The sequence below is a fragment of the Sander vitreus genome, chromosome 22 (assembly GCF_031162955.1).
Source record: "Sander vitreus isolate 19-12246 chromosome 22, sanVit1, whole genome shotgun sequence".
Lineage (NCBI taxonomy): Eukaryota > Metazoa > Chordata > Actinopteri > Perciformes > Percidae > Sander > Sander vitreus.
In genome coordinates, this window is record NC_135876.1 from 10,971,744 (window position 1) to 10,990,318 (window position 18,575).

At 40.3% G+C, this 18,575-nt stretch overlaps 1 protein-coding gene across 1 annotated transcript; it reads right to left on the reverse strand.

Moving 5' to 3' along the window:
• Nucleotides 1-2,190: 2,190 nt before the first annotated feature.
• On the reverse strand, nt 2,191-15,185 carry ankrd33ba (ankyrin repeat domain 33ba). The gene is made up of 6 exons (XM_078281011.1): nt 14,751-15,185; nt 5,364-5,493; nt 4,756-4,896; nt 4,027-4,168; nt 3,592-3,790; nt 2,191-2,827 (listed from the first exon to the last, which is right to left on the reverse strand). Exons 1-6 carry the CDS (start codon nt 15,183-15,185, stop codon nt 2,309-2,311), a joined length of 1,566 nt encoding a protein of 521 aa, XP_078137137.1. The 3' UTR covers nt 2,191-2,308.
• Nucleotides 15,186-18,575: the final 3,390 nt, after the last annotated feature.

Genomic DNA, 18,575 nt, shown 5'->3' on the forward strand with positions numbered 1-18,575 from the left:
CCCATTATTTTCACTGTTCTAATGTCAAAACAGGGAGCTGACCTCTTGCTCTATAATGGGTTGACCGTTTTTAGCAAAGGCTCCATATGTGAGGGATTATCACTTCAATTCTACTTGTACTGTCACATTGGCCGAGACTCACCCTTCTGCAATTGTTAATAGGTTAAACGCATGCCCGCAATGCTATGAAAATCAAGAGTGAAAAAATTCATCATTTTCTTATTAACTTTCCAACACAACATGGCTGAGAGACATTTGAAATTCGAACCGCAATAAAGCATCAATATTTGGCTCAATCGCAATCCCATCCACAGTCAGGAAAAGTATATTTATTTTGTTCACATCATCTGTACCCTGTATACACCAAATTCATTCTTAGAGTCGTATTCTTCGCAATGAATGTGAATGTGCAATGTAAACATTTGGAAAAAGTTTGAACTTTATTCCCACAAGGTAAGATTTAAGTGTTACATCACAACAGTGCCCCACATTTCAGTATTGGTCTCAAACTTTAAGACTAAAAAACATGGTTTGTATATAAATAGGTTATTTATATATAAATAGCATTATTTGAAAAAGTCTATTTTGAATAAAAAATAAAGCTTGTCATCAAAAAGCATATAAATATATGATATACATGCGAAATTCATTCATGGGTTTGTCATTATAAAGCGTAACAAAAAGCATCTAAAAATATTGCTGTCAAATGCCATTAGTTTTCATATAAGCTTAGGTTTAGATTTCTCAGTCAATATGACACACCCATTAGTATTCTCCACTGAATATTTTAAAGACATTCAACATCTTTAAGAAGCTGCTTACCGTTTTATACGAAGAAAGATGAACAAATGTCTGCTGCGGTTACAGTATGAGGGAATATGTGTTAGTAATGGTAAGTGTCTTCTGCTCCAATACAGTCTAACACACTACAAAAGACTGCTGTATTGAGCACCCAAAACGTAACCAAATATAGACTAGGCCATCCATCAAAAAGCAATAAATATGAAAAATAAGTTAGCTAAAAACATTTCAAGTATCAAATCCCCTGGTTATTCACTGTTTGACATCATAAAGGACACTGAGCATTGTGCACTTCTAATGCTGTCCAAGCTCCGGCAGCCATTTTTAAGAGGCTGACTGCCATTCCCGTTGCAAAACTGAGCAGATAAAAGCATTCTTCTGTCCTCTTTTAGGAACGCTGCTTTTACAGTTATGTATATATTATAGAAAACGTTAAAACCAAATCTGTCCAATTTAACAGTCTGTCCAGATTAGGGGTGACCCCGAATAGTCAAATATTCGATGCTTCGATCAAAGAAGTCTGATTCGACTGCCAATCTCACAGTCGAATCTTTGCAAAGGCGTTATGAAACAAGGATCATGCCATTTTGGGGGTGCTCATTCAGTCAAATTTTACATAGAACTACCTTTTTTCTCCAAATGAGTTAATTATTATGATATAAATATCAATATATAATGCTGTAAATAAAAATGTGAAAAGAAAGGAGCTTTTAATAAATCTTTTCAAAGGGCGTGAATAAATCCAACCGCCCCATGACAGATTTAAGTTTCACTTTCCATGATCCGTGACCAATGGAGGAGCATCTTGGCGGCAGGGATTTAAACCTTTAACTGAAAATGTCGGGGGAAAGAAAGTCTACTCACTTTGACATAGGAAAAGATGATCCAAAGTAAGATGCAAGTTGTGTGCCACCGGCTGATACAGAGCACAGCCGTGGTCCAGTGCGCAGCCCACGGCATGATCCGTCCGCCCCAATGATCGCCAAATCCTGCACACCAGACCAGCAAGCCGCTGCGTTATATGCCTGATGTAGACGAGGCAAACGGTTGCGTTTGTGGCGGAAAAACATTATCACAAGAGAATCGTAAAAGAAGTACAGAGCGCACGCTGCATGACAGCAGACTTTAGCTATGTGTGCTCCGCTTCTCGTTACTGGGGGCCAGCTGCTGACTGCTTGAGTGACACCTGAGCGCGCGCTGTAAACAACTTTCAATTAATCTTCTCCACCCCTGCACCACTTATGCAATAAGAAGCTACTCTTTTTGTGACTGGGTCCTAATCTGTTGCATGTTTTCATACAAAAGGAGCTTTACCCACAACCTTATCACAGCTGAATATTTCAACACTGTAGTCAACCCCCCTATGTATTAGCCCCCCCCCCCCCCCCCCCACAGTCGACGATAGGCAAGACTTGACGATTCTGTAAAATCTTAGTCGGGGACACCCCTAGTCCAGATTTAGTCTCTTTTTAGGGTAGTGTGCATGGCATCTTCTGAGGCAATGATATTATTTCCTTTTCCCGGCAGCAAGGTGTCTCTTGGTTACAGCCTCCAGCCTCCTCCTCTCGGCCTCCTCGGCTTTCCTCCTTTCTTCTTTTAGCTCCTTGTACCGCCACTTTGGTATTTGCAGCAGTTGTCCGCTTCCATCTTTGGCGCTGCTCTTCCTCCGGATCTTTTCTGGTTCATAAGTGGGCGTAGGGGCCTTGGACACCCTCACTTTGGGGATGCTGAACCCAGGCCTGACACTGCTCCTCCTTAGCACCATGTGCATGGGCAGCAGGCTGGTTCTCCGCAGCTCCAGGGCTTCGGTATGAGCCACTGGGCTCAGGCCCTGGATCTGAAGGCTGGCCCGGCGGTCTGCTGAGTTCTTGGCCACCAGTGTGACCCGGGAGTTCTGGAAGAGTTTGAGGTGGGTCTCCACCCTGCCAGGGTTAATAGAGCGGAGCTCCTTGGCCCGCTGCTGGCGGATTACCTCAGGAACTGCATAGCGCCGTTTGCCCACACTTGGGGGGCTGTCAGGACACACCTGAAACAAAATCAACGGTCCCAGATTGGTGTTATAATATCAATATAAGTAACACTGCTTTTTTCTTCTTCTTTTTTTTTTTTTTTACAAAAAGCACTGCTCAGTCTCCTTTTGTTTGCAGTATTGCAATACCGGTAATCTTGCATAAATAACCTGCTTATCAGATAAGGCTGCCGTTAATTATATCCTTTAATTATTCTGAGCAAATCCCATGAAAAAGCAGAGAATTTGCTGATAAAATAAAAGATAAATTAGCGCCTGATTTATCCTTTTAATAGCATCATTACCACACTATTATCAGCAGTTTATTTGCACATCACCTCTATGAAACAGCAGTGCTAGAACTTGAAACAGAAGTGATTTACACACTGATACAAAAACACAAACAGTAAAATATCGAGTCTGTGGAAGGTGGTTTCAACATAGTAAAAAAATGTTTGCCTCCATCTGGAGATAAAAAAAAAAAAAAGAATAAGCCCTGATATCCCTAATTATGCTGAGTATGTAAAGACCCCACCAGGAATAATGCAGAGGAGAGCAACTTTAAATAATCCTAATAATAATTATGTTATCACAAAGAGTAGCTACCTGCTTCACCTTATCTTAGCTTACATTTGCAAAATGCTTGTTGGTGTGAGGGAGATCGTGAGAGACATGTGGGTTGGGGTTAATGTTTTCTTGGATCTCGTGGGATACTGTTTAATACTGATTAATGAATAAGTGGATAATGAAGCTTAAACATGATCTCGAGCTTAATTACTCACTGTATGGCATGCCACGGCAATGAACGGGCTCCTCAAGGCAGTTGTTATAGAAACCATGTGGTCGATAACACCTTCAGGCTCAGGGTTGGTGACATTCGCTATGTTGAAGGTGTTCCGCACACTGTCCGACAGGCGCTTCAGACAGCCACGGGGCTCCTGGGCTTTGGCCACCAGTGATGCCAGTGGAGGCCACTCTAGACTGGGAGATCACATTTTATATAAATCCACTGCACAGAGGCACTGTTGGGTTTACTCTTCACCATCAAAAAGTAAGTCATAAACCCTCTGAAGGCTACTTTGGTTACTGTTTTTGTGTTGCTTTATGCATCTGTAGTATATTATATTGTGTACCCTTTCAGATATTGGTACTTTATATGAGCTATTGCCCATGACAGACAGCCATACAGAGAAATAATGTGATCCATCTATGTTTACCTGTATGTATCACAGAACTGGCGCGGGCAGGGCTGTTCTATCAGGCACGTCATCACCCAGGCAGTTTCATAACGGCCCGTAAAGAAGGCCCATTCCCTGGCAGTAAAGTGGCGCCCATAGTCCCTGGAATTCAGGGCAGCTCCTAGTGGTGACACAACAAAGAATATGCCAAAGAAAGGATTTAGCAGAAGGTGGATAAAAATAGATATGGGTGGAAACAGAAAGAGTTGCATGTATTCAGAAGTAAAGAGGAGAATAAACAAAAATAAATGAAATAGAATTATTAAATGGCCAAAATGAACATGTTGAAAAATGTATCTAAAGGTGTCATTTCTATCAATAAAGTTAAAATGAAATCCTGACTTGAACCCTTGAAGGGTTAGATGATGATGATTTGGTGTCAAATCTCTCCATTAATAATTACAGTTATGGCTAAAAAGAGAATAATCATCCAATAAATAAAACCTGGATCACTGCCGAAACTTATTGAAATTATCCATCTGTCCCCCAATTTTACTGAAATTCTGCTCATATTTTTCTGAGCTGCATTGATGGCAGAGTAATGAATTAAAGAGTAATAAACTACATCTTTTGTGGTTGTAATCAGTCAAATCTGCCCCAAAAATCCAAGTAATATGTTAAATCCAGACATAAAAGCGACAGACTTGTGTCCATGTATGAAATCTACCCATGTCCTCCTTTCTGATTGCTAAGACACATTTTCCTCACCTGCCATCATGAGCGAGCGCACACATTCCACTCTGCCCTGCATGGCAGCTTTCATCAGAGCGGTGAAGCCGTGGCAGTTTCTCCTCTCGATGTCCAACCCAGAGTAGTAGTTCAGCAGATAGTTGGTGATTGTTATGTGGCCTTGAGGTACAAAGGGTTAGGGTTAGGACAGTAGTTACTGTAGGTCACAACACACTCATCACAGTCTGTGATCACACAACGTTGGCTTGGATAATAGCAGCTAAAAGGCTATTTCACACTTGTCCATCATAATTTGGGTTGAGTTCCACATCCATACGGCTGGTCCTTATTCGCTTTCACACAACACACTCTGTTTCAAAAAGCTTAAGTACAGCGAGAAGGGCAGACTTGTGTTTTTTTATGCTCGTCTGTGTGTTTATGTGTCAACATTAGTGCCAAACTGCCTGTGTGTGTATGTTTGTGTCTGTGTGTGCATCAGTGCTGTGAACCAGCCTGTCAGAGGCTGTGTGTATCTAAGCCAGTGTCTGATCTACTGCTGTGTGTGTGTGTGTGTGTGTGTGTGTGTGTGTGTGTGTGTGTGTGTGTGTGTGTGTGTGTGTGTGTGTGCGTGTGTGTGTGTGTGTTACCTGCTTGAGCAGCAGTGATGAGAGCTGTGTTTCCCTCACTGTCCTGCCAATTGACATCCAAATACGGACACTGAGACAGCGCTATGACGACGTCCACGAAACCTTGGTAACATGCAACCAACAGCCCGGTCTGAGACGAAAAGTGACAAGAGAGTAGGTAAAAGATGAGGGAAAGGAAGAGAGGATTAATTTTAGAATCAGCAAAAAATGTCAGGGAAAACAAACTTAAACGAGAATGAGCAAAACTGCAGTGAAGTGCTGACATAGAAACCCACAAGACCAGGAGACCGCTGTGCATCTTTTGAAACTAATATTCTTGAATAAATGTGACATCTGTTGTCTTTTCATTGAGAACTTAATCGTCTTGAACCCAGTGGAAAAATAAGCTAGTCTCCCCATCTGATGTTGTTGTGTACTTTAGTGTGTATGTGTGTGTGTTCATGCCAGAATAGGAACCCTTTTTTGCGTGAGTCCTGGAAAACTCCTGTAAAAGTTGGGTACTTTCCGGAAGGTGCACACTTCATCAGCCAAGACAAACAAGTTTACCACCAGAGGAGAAGAGGTGGGGGGGAGGAACACAGAGTTCTCAGTTGACATATCGTATACAAAGTGTACAGTATATATACATGAAGTATTTCTGTTAGAGAGACATGTCTTTCACAGATGGGTGGATAAATGCTCCCTACAGGAAGCCAAAATTCACAAATTATTCAATATATGTAAATGATGGGATTAATATTATGACAAGGAATGTGACTTGTAAATCATGGTAAATGGCTTAGCTCTTGAAAACTCTATTTAGACACCTGTAGGAGGCAACAAATTGTATATTTGTCACTTGATATCTGATGTTAGCCCCATCTATTTTGTTTTTAACATGCATTACAGTAGGTCTGGCTTTTGTCTTTTAAAAGCTTATATGTCATTCCTCTTTAGCAATAATACTGTGTCTGTTTTGTGTCGTCACAGGTGTCTTTTGTTTTGTTCTATCAAAGGCATAAAACTTCCATGTACTGCATGTAAGTCCTTCAAATGAAACTATTTCAGTCTATCGAATGGAACTCAGGAGTTTGTTTTCAATGTGAGAAGTAAAATACACAATATTCTCCATATTCAATTGGTTCAAGTTGTGAAATGGTTTCTAGGCAACTGACAAAACAGTCGATTCTATGCATTCTTCAATAAAAATGATGGTATTACTGCATTTCAACTCAGGCTGACAGGCATAACTTGTGAAGCAGCAACTATCGGAAAAATTCAAACAAACAAACAGTGTGTTATTCATAACAACCTATTGATTGCTAAGCTAGCAGACCCTACGGGGACTTTAATTAGTGCTTTATTAAAGGCAGGTGTGCTGGAAAAGGTCAACCAGTCAGACATTCTCTGTCAAAACACAGTCCATGCATCAGCTGCACAAACAAAATACCTATGTATTCTGCTACAGGTGCCTGCTGAGAGAAATCAAAACATAGTGCATTTTCACTTACACCTCTTTCATTTTCAAATGTAAAGGCTTTTCAAGTGAATGCAATGCTTGAGATTTAACCAACTTTGCTAAAAGTGGGGTAAATATTAGATGACTGGGACAACCCTGCATGCTAAGATAATGAAAGTACATGTCCTGTGTTTGTAAAGTAATCCAGCACATACAAGGTGATGAAAACAATATCTAACTATCATCTCCCAGCTGCTGTAATAATAATCTATATCCACGACCTTCCACTTCCGGGATTGCTCCGGTGCTGCCGGAAATTGCGCCGGATCACGCTCTTTTTGCTCGGATGTCTGTTTCCTTCCACTTTCTTTGTGTTGGAATTTTAAACTCCTGTGGATTTATGAGGACTATGGTTAACTGCTCCTCAGATCTCTGCAGGGTAAATCCAGACAGCTAGCTAATCCCAATCTGAGTTTTCTGTTGCACGACTATGTATAAAGACACCATGCAGTATTTAACCTCTTTGTACATTAGACATCTTTATCTTACATATTCAATGCCATGTGAATATCAGACCTGCGTCATAAAGAGTTAAAAATCAGACTTAAGAAATCAATTTCAACTTTGCTGGCAAAAATTAAGTATTAAAGTATTTAGGTTACAATTTGTTCCACATTTGATATTCCTCGATTTGTGAGCCTGCTTCTGTGACATGATGTTCTCTTCATGAGAGCACTCATATAATCTACTTGATGTGTTGCGCCTCTTGGCACGATAGGTTTTTAGTCTTGGTTCCCGAGCACACCATGTTACTCCAGTAAATTATTCTTTCAAACCGTGCTATGGATGTGATCAAACGTTTTCTCTCGCTAAAATGAACAAATAGAATAATGACTGAAGATTGGTACAGAGAGTGCCTGAACTTTTATTAAAAAAAAACATACAAAGTTGGTGCCAACCTCATCCATAGCTAACTATTACTTCCACACACACACACACACACACACACACACACACACACACACACACACACACACACACACACACACACTTTACTGACAGGGTGTGTGAAATGATAGTTATATGTGCTTCTCCACATACTGAATTCTAAACAATATTGCCAATCATCAAAGTCTAAATATAAAAAAAAAACACATGAAAAATGCCTACAGCGATGTTTATCAAGTTGCAGAATGTTTCAATTATCCTTAATTAACCAGTATTAAGACTGTCAGCACCATGCTACATCTTGAACAGCATCAACATCATTTAGTCCTTGCAGCATTTGGAGTACATGTACAGTAGATGTTTTTTTCACATGTAAGATAAACTCAACTTGGCTGAAACAGCCCTGAGAGTTTTAAGGGTAAAAACGTGGAGAGAGGTCCTGCGGAGTAACTGGTGGATTGTCTGGAAAAAGTTCACTTCAGGGCTGAGATTCAGATTGCTCTTTATGGTTAGACACACACACATGTAGACATTGTCTATATCTCTTTCTCATTATCTAACATACACACACATTCTTGGCAAGCCTCCAGCCTTGCTGTGTTTTACTTTAGCAGCATGCCCTGCAGCATGTCTGGAGCAATCTTAGTCGTCTGGCAATGTCCTATTTTCTCTGTGAACCTTTCTCACACATGCACAAACACACAAGAGCATTTAAATTTAACTTAACATTTTTACCCTTTTTATCCCAGGCTCTAGTTTTCTATTCAACACATCCCTATTTGGAATATTTCTTACATCTATTGGGTTCTTGTGATGCACTTTACCGGTGGCTGCTGGCAATGTTGGTGACTATAGAATCTGAGCGAAGAGCACCAGCGAAATTCACAAACAGCATACAGCATACAATTGCAGAAACACACATTGAATTGAGGACAATCATGTGCTACACTTTTACGCACTCAATGACTTACTCTAAGGCTAAAGGGATAAAAATAACAACACTACCAGGTGGCTCAACAACCCTGAAACAATCAGGAGAGGTACTTCCAGGGATGGATGTGTGTAGTGCACGTGTGTGAGGTAGGGATATAGTAAAATGTAAAGTGAGACTTTGAGCACGACAGAGATTCAAATCCTCCTCATCCAAGTTTTTTGGGAGGATTATGTATTTGTATGTAGGTCAACTGAAGATGCACACTACGGCAAATGTAAAGCTTTCATTACTTTATGCTGATGGACATAGACATACAGTATGCCCTCCCTGACTGTAATCTCCTCTGTTCCCTTACACTGGATTGTAACCGCCCTCATAAAATAATAATAAAGTCAATGCAGGCCAAAACTTCCCTTCTTGACCTTTTCTTTCATAATAGCTTGTAAAGTATAAAGTAGTATATGTTATGTTTGAAGCCTAAATGCCATGTGGCGTGAAGTGGTATTTGGTCTGATATTTTGATACTTAAAGTATCATGCTCTTCTAAATTAAGATTACTCAAATCTAATACATGTACGTAGCAATTTCCTGCGCATTAATATGAACATGTGAATGGCATTTCTTTCGCATAGCTATCTATTTAACATAACTTCTATCCATCTAATAGCTATTAAAGCTGTCCATCCATCTAAAACATTCAACCTTTGAAGGGATCCAATTCCTTAGCAAAAATGAATTTTAATTTCAGTTGTACTGTTTTAGTTACTGTAACTAAAACCTGTATTTGCAATCAAGGTCAGTGAGTTCTATTTTATACAGTCTATGGTTTTGATGCAGTCTGAATACACACACACACACACACACACACACACACACACACAAATAAATAAATAATCTGGTCAATTTATTATTAGCCCATATAGACACACATACAGAGACACACGAACAAAGACACACACACACACACACACACACACACACACACACACACACATACAAAGTAATCTGGGGAACATCCAGAGCTAGGAATAGAAAGGCTTAGCCGTATCAGTCAGTGACACAGACAGACGGAGAGGGAGACAGACGTAACTGTGTATCTACAATTGATGTGAGAATGCTTTAATTGGCTCCAACGAGGATGACACAATACCCAGTGTAACCCTTCAAGTTCCTTATGAACGCACAATAAATACAGGTTTCCCAGCCAATGTTTAACTATGTTATAAATTCCATCTTAATCAAATCATGTAAAGCAGACCAAAGTACATGTGTGCATTAGTACAGTACCATAGCATCTTCATGGTTGAATTGATTGACTTTAACTGGCACTGAAATGAGAGAAGATCTAGAATAATTCAATTCACGCACACAGTAACTAGTTTGTAACCAATAATCAAAATTGATGGAACTAATCAGATATTAGCTATGTCCTAATCCTTATTAGTCCAATGAACTGCCTCTTTATGCCCTGTGATGTTTATCATTCTGATACTGCTGTTAAATTCCATCTACAAAACAATTGTAGCAGCATTTCATATAAAATAACTAGAATAGCATCCCAGCCAAGTAGAAACCTGTTAAATCTCCCCATAATGTCTAGTATTAGCCCCTTCATGCTAAAGCAACCAAGAGCCTGTGACTTCTTCAAGAACCCAATCTAACTACCTTCTTGTTCTCAAAATACGGGCTTACCCACACTGTAATTTTTTAAACTTCCAAATAAGTATTGGCCAAAGCAAAATCCTGCAAATCATCCCAGCGGCAGACAACCTGTGTCTCTGCAGCCTGCATTAACCAAGTATAAAACGTTGCATTCGTTTGGCTTTTTACAGTACATCTTTGTGTTCGAAGACGTACACACACACACACACACACACGGGCAAATACCCTCTAGACCGCCCTCAATTACATATACCAGAAGCACTGACACAGACATACTGGGCCATGTTTCTGTCAATAGCCTCCCTGTTAACTGTGTTTCTTTCTGCAGCGTTCACATGGCTGTATCAAAGCAGATGTATTTGACTGTCGCTTTGATTTTTCCACTCATCTGTATTTGTTAGCAGCATCAGGCTTGCTACCATCTCCAGTGCCAAGATAGAGAGAGGTAACAGACAGGCAGGGTGGCCTCATTTAAGTTGATTGATTGATTGAATTTTGTGTGTGTGTGTGTGTATTTACTGAGTTTTTATGCAAGCATAACAACTTATCCAATTCACAGCAAGGGGAACACACACTGTCTAAACAGAGGTTCCTGAAAACATTGCTATGTTAACATTCAGAAGAGATAACCCTGATATGAGGTTTACTGACTTGTATTCATCTTTTACAACACAATGCCAATAAATGGTTGAAATCTCATCCAACATATCCGCTATCCCAGTCACAACCCTGAGAATTTACTGTCAGGATTTTGACACTGACAGCATATATAATTACTGAGCCGTAATCACATACAAGGATAATTAAATACAGGCACTTCTGACCCACATAATGGGTAGATCAGAAATCCCAACCAGATACGTTTCAGCAGTAATGTGACCCAAAATTGGGGAGAAATTAACAACAATGGTAGCCAAAATTACAGCTTTCCCTGACTTAGCATGTAGCTAGTCCTATGTTAGCCTCGCTTTGCCAGACCTTCCTCCACAGCGCTGCGAAGGAGGTTCTGGCTAGTCCACACAGCATTCGGGGATGGGAGAGAAACGTGCTGTAGTTTTTTGGAATGTCTTTAAGCCAATCACAATCGTCATGGGCGCTAAGTGCCGCATGTAGCCACGGTGCCACTGCAAAATAGCCTTTGAAAGGAACTTGTTTTGGGGAACGTGTACGTTCAAAAGTTATTTTAGTCGTGCAACAGAAAACTCTGATTGGACAGATAGTCTAGCTAGCTGTCTCGATTTACCCTGCAGAGATCTGAGGAGCAGTTAACCATAGTCCTCATAAATTGACCGGAGTTTAAAATTCCAACACAACACCGTCACAACACAGTCATGACACCGAGGCAAGAGTAGAAAAAAACGTTGAAAGCGGAGCGTTCAGAACATTTGGAAATCTGAGGTTTTTGCCAACTGGGATTTCTCTGAAATATGTTTACTTCATTATTTGAAGTTCTGGCCACATTTAACATGGCTTATTATGTTGTGATCATGATTACAGTTAATCAAGTTTCAACATGTGCGCTTGGCAGGGAGGGTATGATTGTATTGCTTTTTCAAAGGCTGGATTGAGACAAGAGATTGAGAGTTTGCCTTTATATATTAAAACACACATCTTATGTTATCCACATCCTTTAAAAATGAACTTGTCTTATTGTGCAGCAGGTACTGAATGTACTAGTCAGACTACAATTAACCTCAGGCTCAGGATTAATCTCCTTGGTTGGCAGCCATCCACCTCGCTGAAGTACCTTTATGCAAAACACTGAATCCCTAGCAGCTTCTGGGCTGCCATTCTGTAGCTGACATTAACCTCTGACCTATCTGTTGAAGGAGACCACAGAAAACAGAGGCAACAATTTATTATATGTGTGTCAAATATTAGGCTGAACCAGGCAAATGTACACTCTTTCCTGTATCTTCAGAGCCATTTTAGTTCTCCAATATATCACCCTTTAAACTGCTGATGAGGGAAAGGAGAACTAGTGTACATGCTGTATTTGGTCAAATCCAAGGCTGGGATGTAACACCCCTCTTTGTCTTGCAAACCACATTGTCAGGCTGTCTGCTATATTAGGATGTTGACATCTGTGTCAGGATGTGTCAGAACACACACACACACACACATGCACAACTAATCTTACCAGATACATATCAGCATGTGTTTCCAATGGAGGTGTTGCCTAACCTGTATTGTGCCTGAGTATGTGCACATCCCTGAGGTCATAGGGCATAGCGAAGCAAATGGTGAATGCACTAGCACACATCCTGCCATACAAACACACACACACACACACACACACACACACACACACACACACACACTTTATCCCAGCATGTTGTTTTGAATCCCCTCTGTCTTCATGTCATACAGATGAAAAGAGATATCTTTACATTCCAATGATGTCATTCCTTCCCATGGCCTCATCGGTTATTACATAGGCCTACATAAATAAGGAAGGAGAATTGGTGAGAGATGATGGTGAAATAGTAGAAAGGCAAAGAGACATGGGGGTAGCCTCAATGTTAGAGATGCAGATTTGTGATGTAAGATCAGTAGTATGAAATCACACAGACTAGCTGGGGAATTTTCACTGGAGAAAGTAAATTAATAAAATACACTTTCTCCCTCAGCAACTACAATTGCACTCCAAATTTCTCTACTGGAACTCTTTAGTTGCCAATGGGACAAAACTACAGTTATCTTCCATATGTGATGGTATAAAATGATGTGCTAGTAATGAGAAAAAGGGCTTTGTCAACTCGTTTCTGCATGAAATTGTAAAAAATTAACAAACATGTACTGTTCTAAGTCCCAACAATACATGCATATTTCCTTTTGTTGTCTTTTGTTGTGCTGTGTGGCTGATTGTCTTACATGTATGCCTTGCTGCACCACAATTGCCTCTCTGGGACAATATCAATGAAGTTGAGTTGAATACAAGATAAAAGGCATGCGATTCATCTTCAGCATACAGTGCCCATTGCCAGCTAATTCAATTACGCTCAGCAAAATGTCCCAATGAAAGAAAAACTAGTCTGGTGTTCCATCATTATGGATTTATCTCTTTGCCCTGGGCTGTAGTTCTTTGGCAGGAGTGAAGCGATACATAAGGCGTAAAGGGACACATACTTTGATTGCACTACAGAAAGGATTTCCAATAACTTTCCAATAAGCAGTTACTCTTATGATGAATTACTTAAAAAAAAATTTTTAAAAACACATTAATTTGTTTATGTAATTATGTAGTTAAAGTCAACCGACTAAAGTTGTATCAGTGTTTGATGTTGGTAAAAGTCCATGACTCAACCAACAGGTACTGCCACTGCTACTTCCCTATTGTGGAATTTATGGCTTAAAAATGCATCTTTGTTCATTAGCGAGACTGTTTAAATTGCTCTTAGACAGACTAATGCCATCATCTCATTGGTAGATAATGTGTTTACCTACAGACTCCCACAAACTGAATCCAAATCTCGAATAAGAAAATGTAGTCAGACTCACATACACATGAATGTACCTGCATGAGCCCATGCACGCACGCACTTGCGCAAACACACACACACACACACACACACACACACACACACACACACACACACACACACAGGGGATTGTGTGTTCCGTTAACCATGAGAGACTTGTTTGTTTTATAGAGCTGGAGGTTGCTCGCTCTTGCACAACTGAGGTCTGTGAGGCAGGCCGGCATGGGCCGGGAAATATAGGTAAGTAGGCCAAAGACACTGAAGCAACCTAGGGCTTAGGTAATTCTGTCAATACCAGGTCAATACCTAATGAATCTAAGGCTCTTTAATTTAACTTGTTGCACTGACTGACAGGAAGGCTAGTTTGGTACTAGCCATATCAATCTCGCATTGCCAGACTCCTCGGCGCTGGAGCCTATCCATTGATTGAGGGATAGGCTCCAGCAAATAAAAACAAATACTTATTTGTATTTCTTTAAACAATCACAACGGTCCTGGGCAGCGAACCCCAAAAGCGGAGATATTATTTCAGGCTTTATCCCAGCAATGTGCATCCGTTGAGCCAGAATAGATAACGTTACTAGCTTACTAATAATAGCCCACACAAAAAAATATTTAGCTAGTGCCCCTGAGCAAGACCACCTAGCCTATTTGCTCCATATCTTGTCCATACATTATGTCACCAAAATACTATGTAGGTATATATGGCTAGGCCTAATATCTAGCTAAGTAGCCTACTATGTAATTAGAGCCAATTTACTACTTAATAAAACTGAACTAAAAAACTTCAACAAAGCCTTATCTATTAATAGTCTTTGTGATAGCTTACAAGCTCAAGTTTTCACTAGTGTCAAAGCGGAAGGTAAAAGTAACGTTAGCCTAACAGTCACCAGGCTACTTGTGTGAAGTTAGCCTATTCATACCCTGTTATTCCTGTCCTTCTCATTGACCTCCTCCTTCTTCACTCCATGCCGCATCATTATCCGGACGATAGCAGAGTTGTTGGTGCAGCACGCCTGGAAAAAAGACAGCGGTTTTGGGCTTTCCGGTGACGGGGTGCGCTCCGAGTCAGCGAACACATCATCCGGCGGGTAGAAGGAGTCGTCCGACATGATGCTCCGACAATCCTCCAAGTCCTCAAAGTCAACTTCTTCGAATTCATCATCGTCTGCCTCCACTCCATCGTCCTCTTCATCGTCCTCCTCGCACGAGCCTAGGTAGTCGTCATCATTGGACTCCTCGACTATGGTCGGGTGAACTTGGATGATGTTCCCCCCGACTTTCTGCTGCTGCTGGAGCTGTTTGACCCGGACCGACGAAGCGCCTCCTCCATCCCTGTCGTCCGTGATCAGCACCATCTAACCCCCGAGCCTAGGGCACTGTCCTCGGGGTAGAGTGCAGCCTGGCACGCGGGTCGCTTGCATGGGACTGTCCGTCTCTCCAGAAAAGCGGAATCAAACTAACTCACCTTAAAAAAGTCACTTACGGGAGTCTAAATTACAAAATTTCTGGTACGATATTATAGTTAAGCATATTGCGCTTGCATTTATCCATCAGTCATTTTCGGAGAGTTGACATTATGCCCGTCCGAGCCCTAAACGTCTCATGAAGTGAAATACTTTCGCGCGCCCCCAAAACGAAACCACGTTGAGTTACAATCCTTTTGCAACAAAAAAAAAAACGCTACAGCCGAGCCTAGCTGTGCGGCACACACGACCGACCCATGTAGGGCGGAGAGGGACAGCAGCCTGTTACCTATAGTCGCCTAATCCGATTAGATGGAACTGACCTCTCTCTCTCTCTCTCTCTCTCTCTCTCCCTCCCTCTCTCTCTCTCTCTCTCTCCCTCTCTCTCGCTCTCTCTCTCTCTCTCTCTCTCTCTCTCTCTCTCTCTCTCTCTCTCTCTCTCTTTCTCTCTCTCTGTAGGCCTATTTATCTGTATGATAATGCTTTAGTATTCAAATTGAGATTCAAAAGCAAGTACAGTAGGCTACCCTATCAGAAATTAAAACAAGATATCATAGTCTATTTTTTCAGTATTATACTTCTGTAAAATAAAAGTAGAAGGAACTTTATTTGTGACTTCCTCGTATTCCTATGAATTACGTGTTTAATTTACTCCAGATACTATAGCTACATTATGATGTTTGACAAATGGTTTTGTTTCTGCATTTTAAGCGTTTGTGGTTTCAAGCAAAATTGAAAACAAAATAAAAACCCTTTTAGAAAAAACCCCACCTAGGCCTATATGAATTGAAGGTACTCTACATCTGATTCATGAAAACTCACATGGGGAAAACCAGCATTAAAGTGTCAGCCTATGAGTCATTTTATTTGAATATCTACAAGGCATCACTTTGCTGTAAACTAATAGGGCTTGCCAATTTTCTGGCTTATAAAGCGGATTAGGTTCAAATGAAGTGATTAGCATTATCAAAATGATTGCAGCAAATAGTAGTGTGATTCTGAGATCATTTATTTTACACACAGCCTCAGTGCATTCTGTTGAGCCACCACTCTCTTGCTCTCTCTCATTTTCTTGGCCACTGGCCAGTTGAGATAATAGAGACATAGATTGGTCTTCATTACTTGGCGCTGAACTCTGGAGAGATATGGGCTTGTGTGTGTAACCAGTTCCATCTCATGGGAAATTCTAAAATAATTTGTAAGAAAAAGAAATGCTTTTCATCTAGTGTTCAAAATCTAAGGGACCGTTGGGCAAAACCCATGACCAAAACCTAAACTACAAAATCATTTGGCCTACAGTAAGACCAAAATAGGGAACTAAAACTGGAACAGGTGCGGTGTCAATTCTGTATTTTATGATTGATTTTATGATTATTTCAAAGGATGAAATATAGATTCACTAAGCAGACAATCTACCACTGAAATAAAATATCCTATTGATCCCACTAGCAGCATTATATTCTGTATTGGATGTGCTGGTTTTGTGGTTCACCTGTGAGTGAGGACCTTGTTTTTACAATGGATATCCTACATAATGGTAATGCAGGGCTTAGAGGTTTAACATTGACCTCTGATTCAACCTCTGCATCCTGTTTTGATGTTATGTAAGAAGATTTTATATACGTAGCTGATTGTTTTCACAAAAGAAAGGTAGAATTAAAAGCATTGTCAAAATATCATAGTTGGCTGTCACTGGCTGGTCTACACTGTTACCATCTATATAGAGAATGCATGGCTTTGCAGAGTTTTATGTAAACTCTGCAATGCCTAAATACTCCAATATTCTGCTTACAGGCTATTTTTACAGACAGATTTACAGATATGCTCCTTTTTATCTCAGTAATTAATTATATCGGTTATATCAGCTGACATCACCGGCTGTGGAAAAGCCAAGTGCATAACAGTCCCCGTGTGTACTTATTATCATTATACCTTCATCTACCCCCAGCTGAGAGCTCTGCTCTCCTGCGGCTCATCCATCTCTATGGTATCAGCATGCTGCTGTACAGGTGACAGTGAGTGTTAGCACTTCCAGAGATATATATCCATTTCAATGTCTGAGCAAGTCACAGACACAAACACCAGATGAGGTAGTGATAAAATATTACTCCCCATCTTTGGTGAAGTTAGGGTTAGAGTTAAGGTTTTTTTCACCATCTTATATGTAGTTAACCTGGCAAATACTCATCATGACTTCCTCACTCATCCACTAAATGTCTTATAGCTCACAAATGTGTAGGTTCTGAGTCCCGTAGCCATTGGTGATTTTAGACCCTTTTTAGGGGGGCTCAAGCCCCTAAATTTCATCTCAGCCCCCCTAAAAATAACAATAATAAAAATCTTTTTTTTAAAATCAATTTTAGTGCTTCAAGTGAGAGTTGTGTTAGTGACAGAGGAAAAACAATTACAGGTTCAAAGGGCTTGAAACAGGTTTAATATCCTGTGTTTGTAGTCCCCAGAGAAGAAGTTGGTAATTTCATGGAGCAGATTAGAACCCAAACTGAAACGTAAGTAACTAAAATGTTAGAACATTGTGTTAAATTGGTCGTTATTACTGTGACTCAGTGGCGCAAAAAGTGGGTATGCGCTATAGCCTATGTGGCGCATAGGGGCACAGCACCATGGGGGGCGCCAAAGCGATGGTTAAAAAAAAATGGTATTTTCTATATGTAGCTGCTGTTGTGCATTTCTAAATCATTTCTGCATTTCCTCAATGTTATTATATAACATTTTAGAGGACTAACAAGCTAGTATCTAAGGGTTGTCCCCCCCCTAGAAAATGCTGTGTATTGTAAATAACATAATGATGTATACTTAAAATATCTGTGTAAGCAGTAAAATAATACAAACCCCAAAAATGCTTTTTAAGTTTAAAAACATTTTGAGTCTGCGCTAGACTCAGGTAGTGACAGGTATGTAGTAAGTAGGCGGTTCAAGGCTGTTTTATTCACATTAAACATCGGATTTTTCTTTTCTCAAATAGAAATGATGCTGAGTAATTAATGAATTAGTCATGACAAAAAAGTTCGCTATGTTAGTGTAATATAATGTAACGTTGCCTAGCTTATAGCTTGTTGGATAGAAATGCACCCACTACAACTAACGTTACCACGGCGATAAGCCTAACGTTATGTGTGTGAACTGACATTAGGGTTAATATTGAAGATCTACAGTTGTGTTTTGCTCAATATGAAATCAAGTGGCTGATCAGTTAAATATATATCCTCTGTCGCAGAAGAAACCTAATATTTATGTGGAGGATGCAAGATCATTTTGTAATTA

What these genes read in the sequence shown, in the direction of transcription:
- ankrd33ba (XM_078281011.1), bottom strand. Translation starts at nt 15,185, where the DNA reads ATGGTGCTGATCACGGACGACAGGGATGGAGGAGGCGCTTCGTCGGTC. An exon ending in GCGCTCGCTCATGATGGCAG is followed by an intron (nt 4,169 to 4,755) that starts GTGAGGAAAATG and finishes TGTCACCACTAG; the next exon opens with GAGCTGCCCTGAATTCCAGG. An exon ending in TTGCCGTGGCATGCCATACA is followed by an intron (nt 2,828 to 3,591) that starts GTGAGTAATTAA and finishes ATTTTGTTTCAG; the next exon opens with GTGTGTCCTGACAGCCCCCC.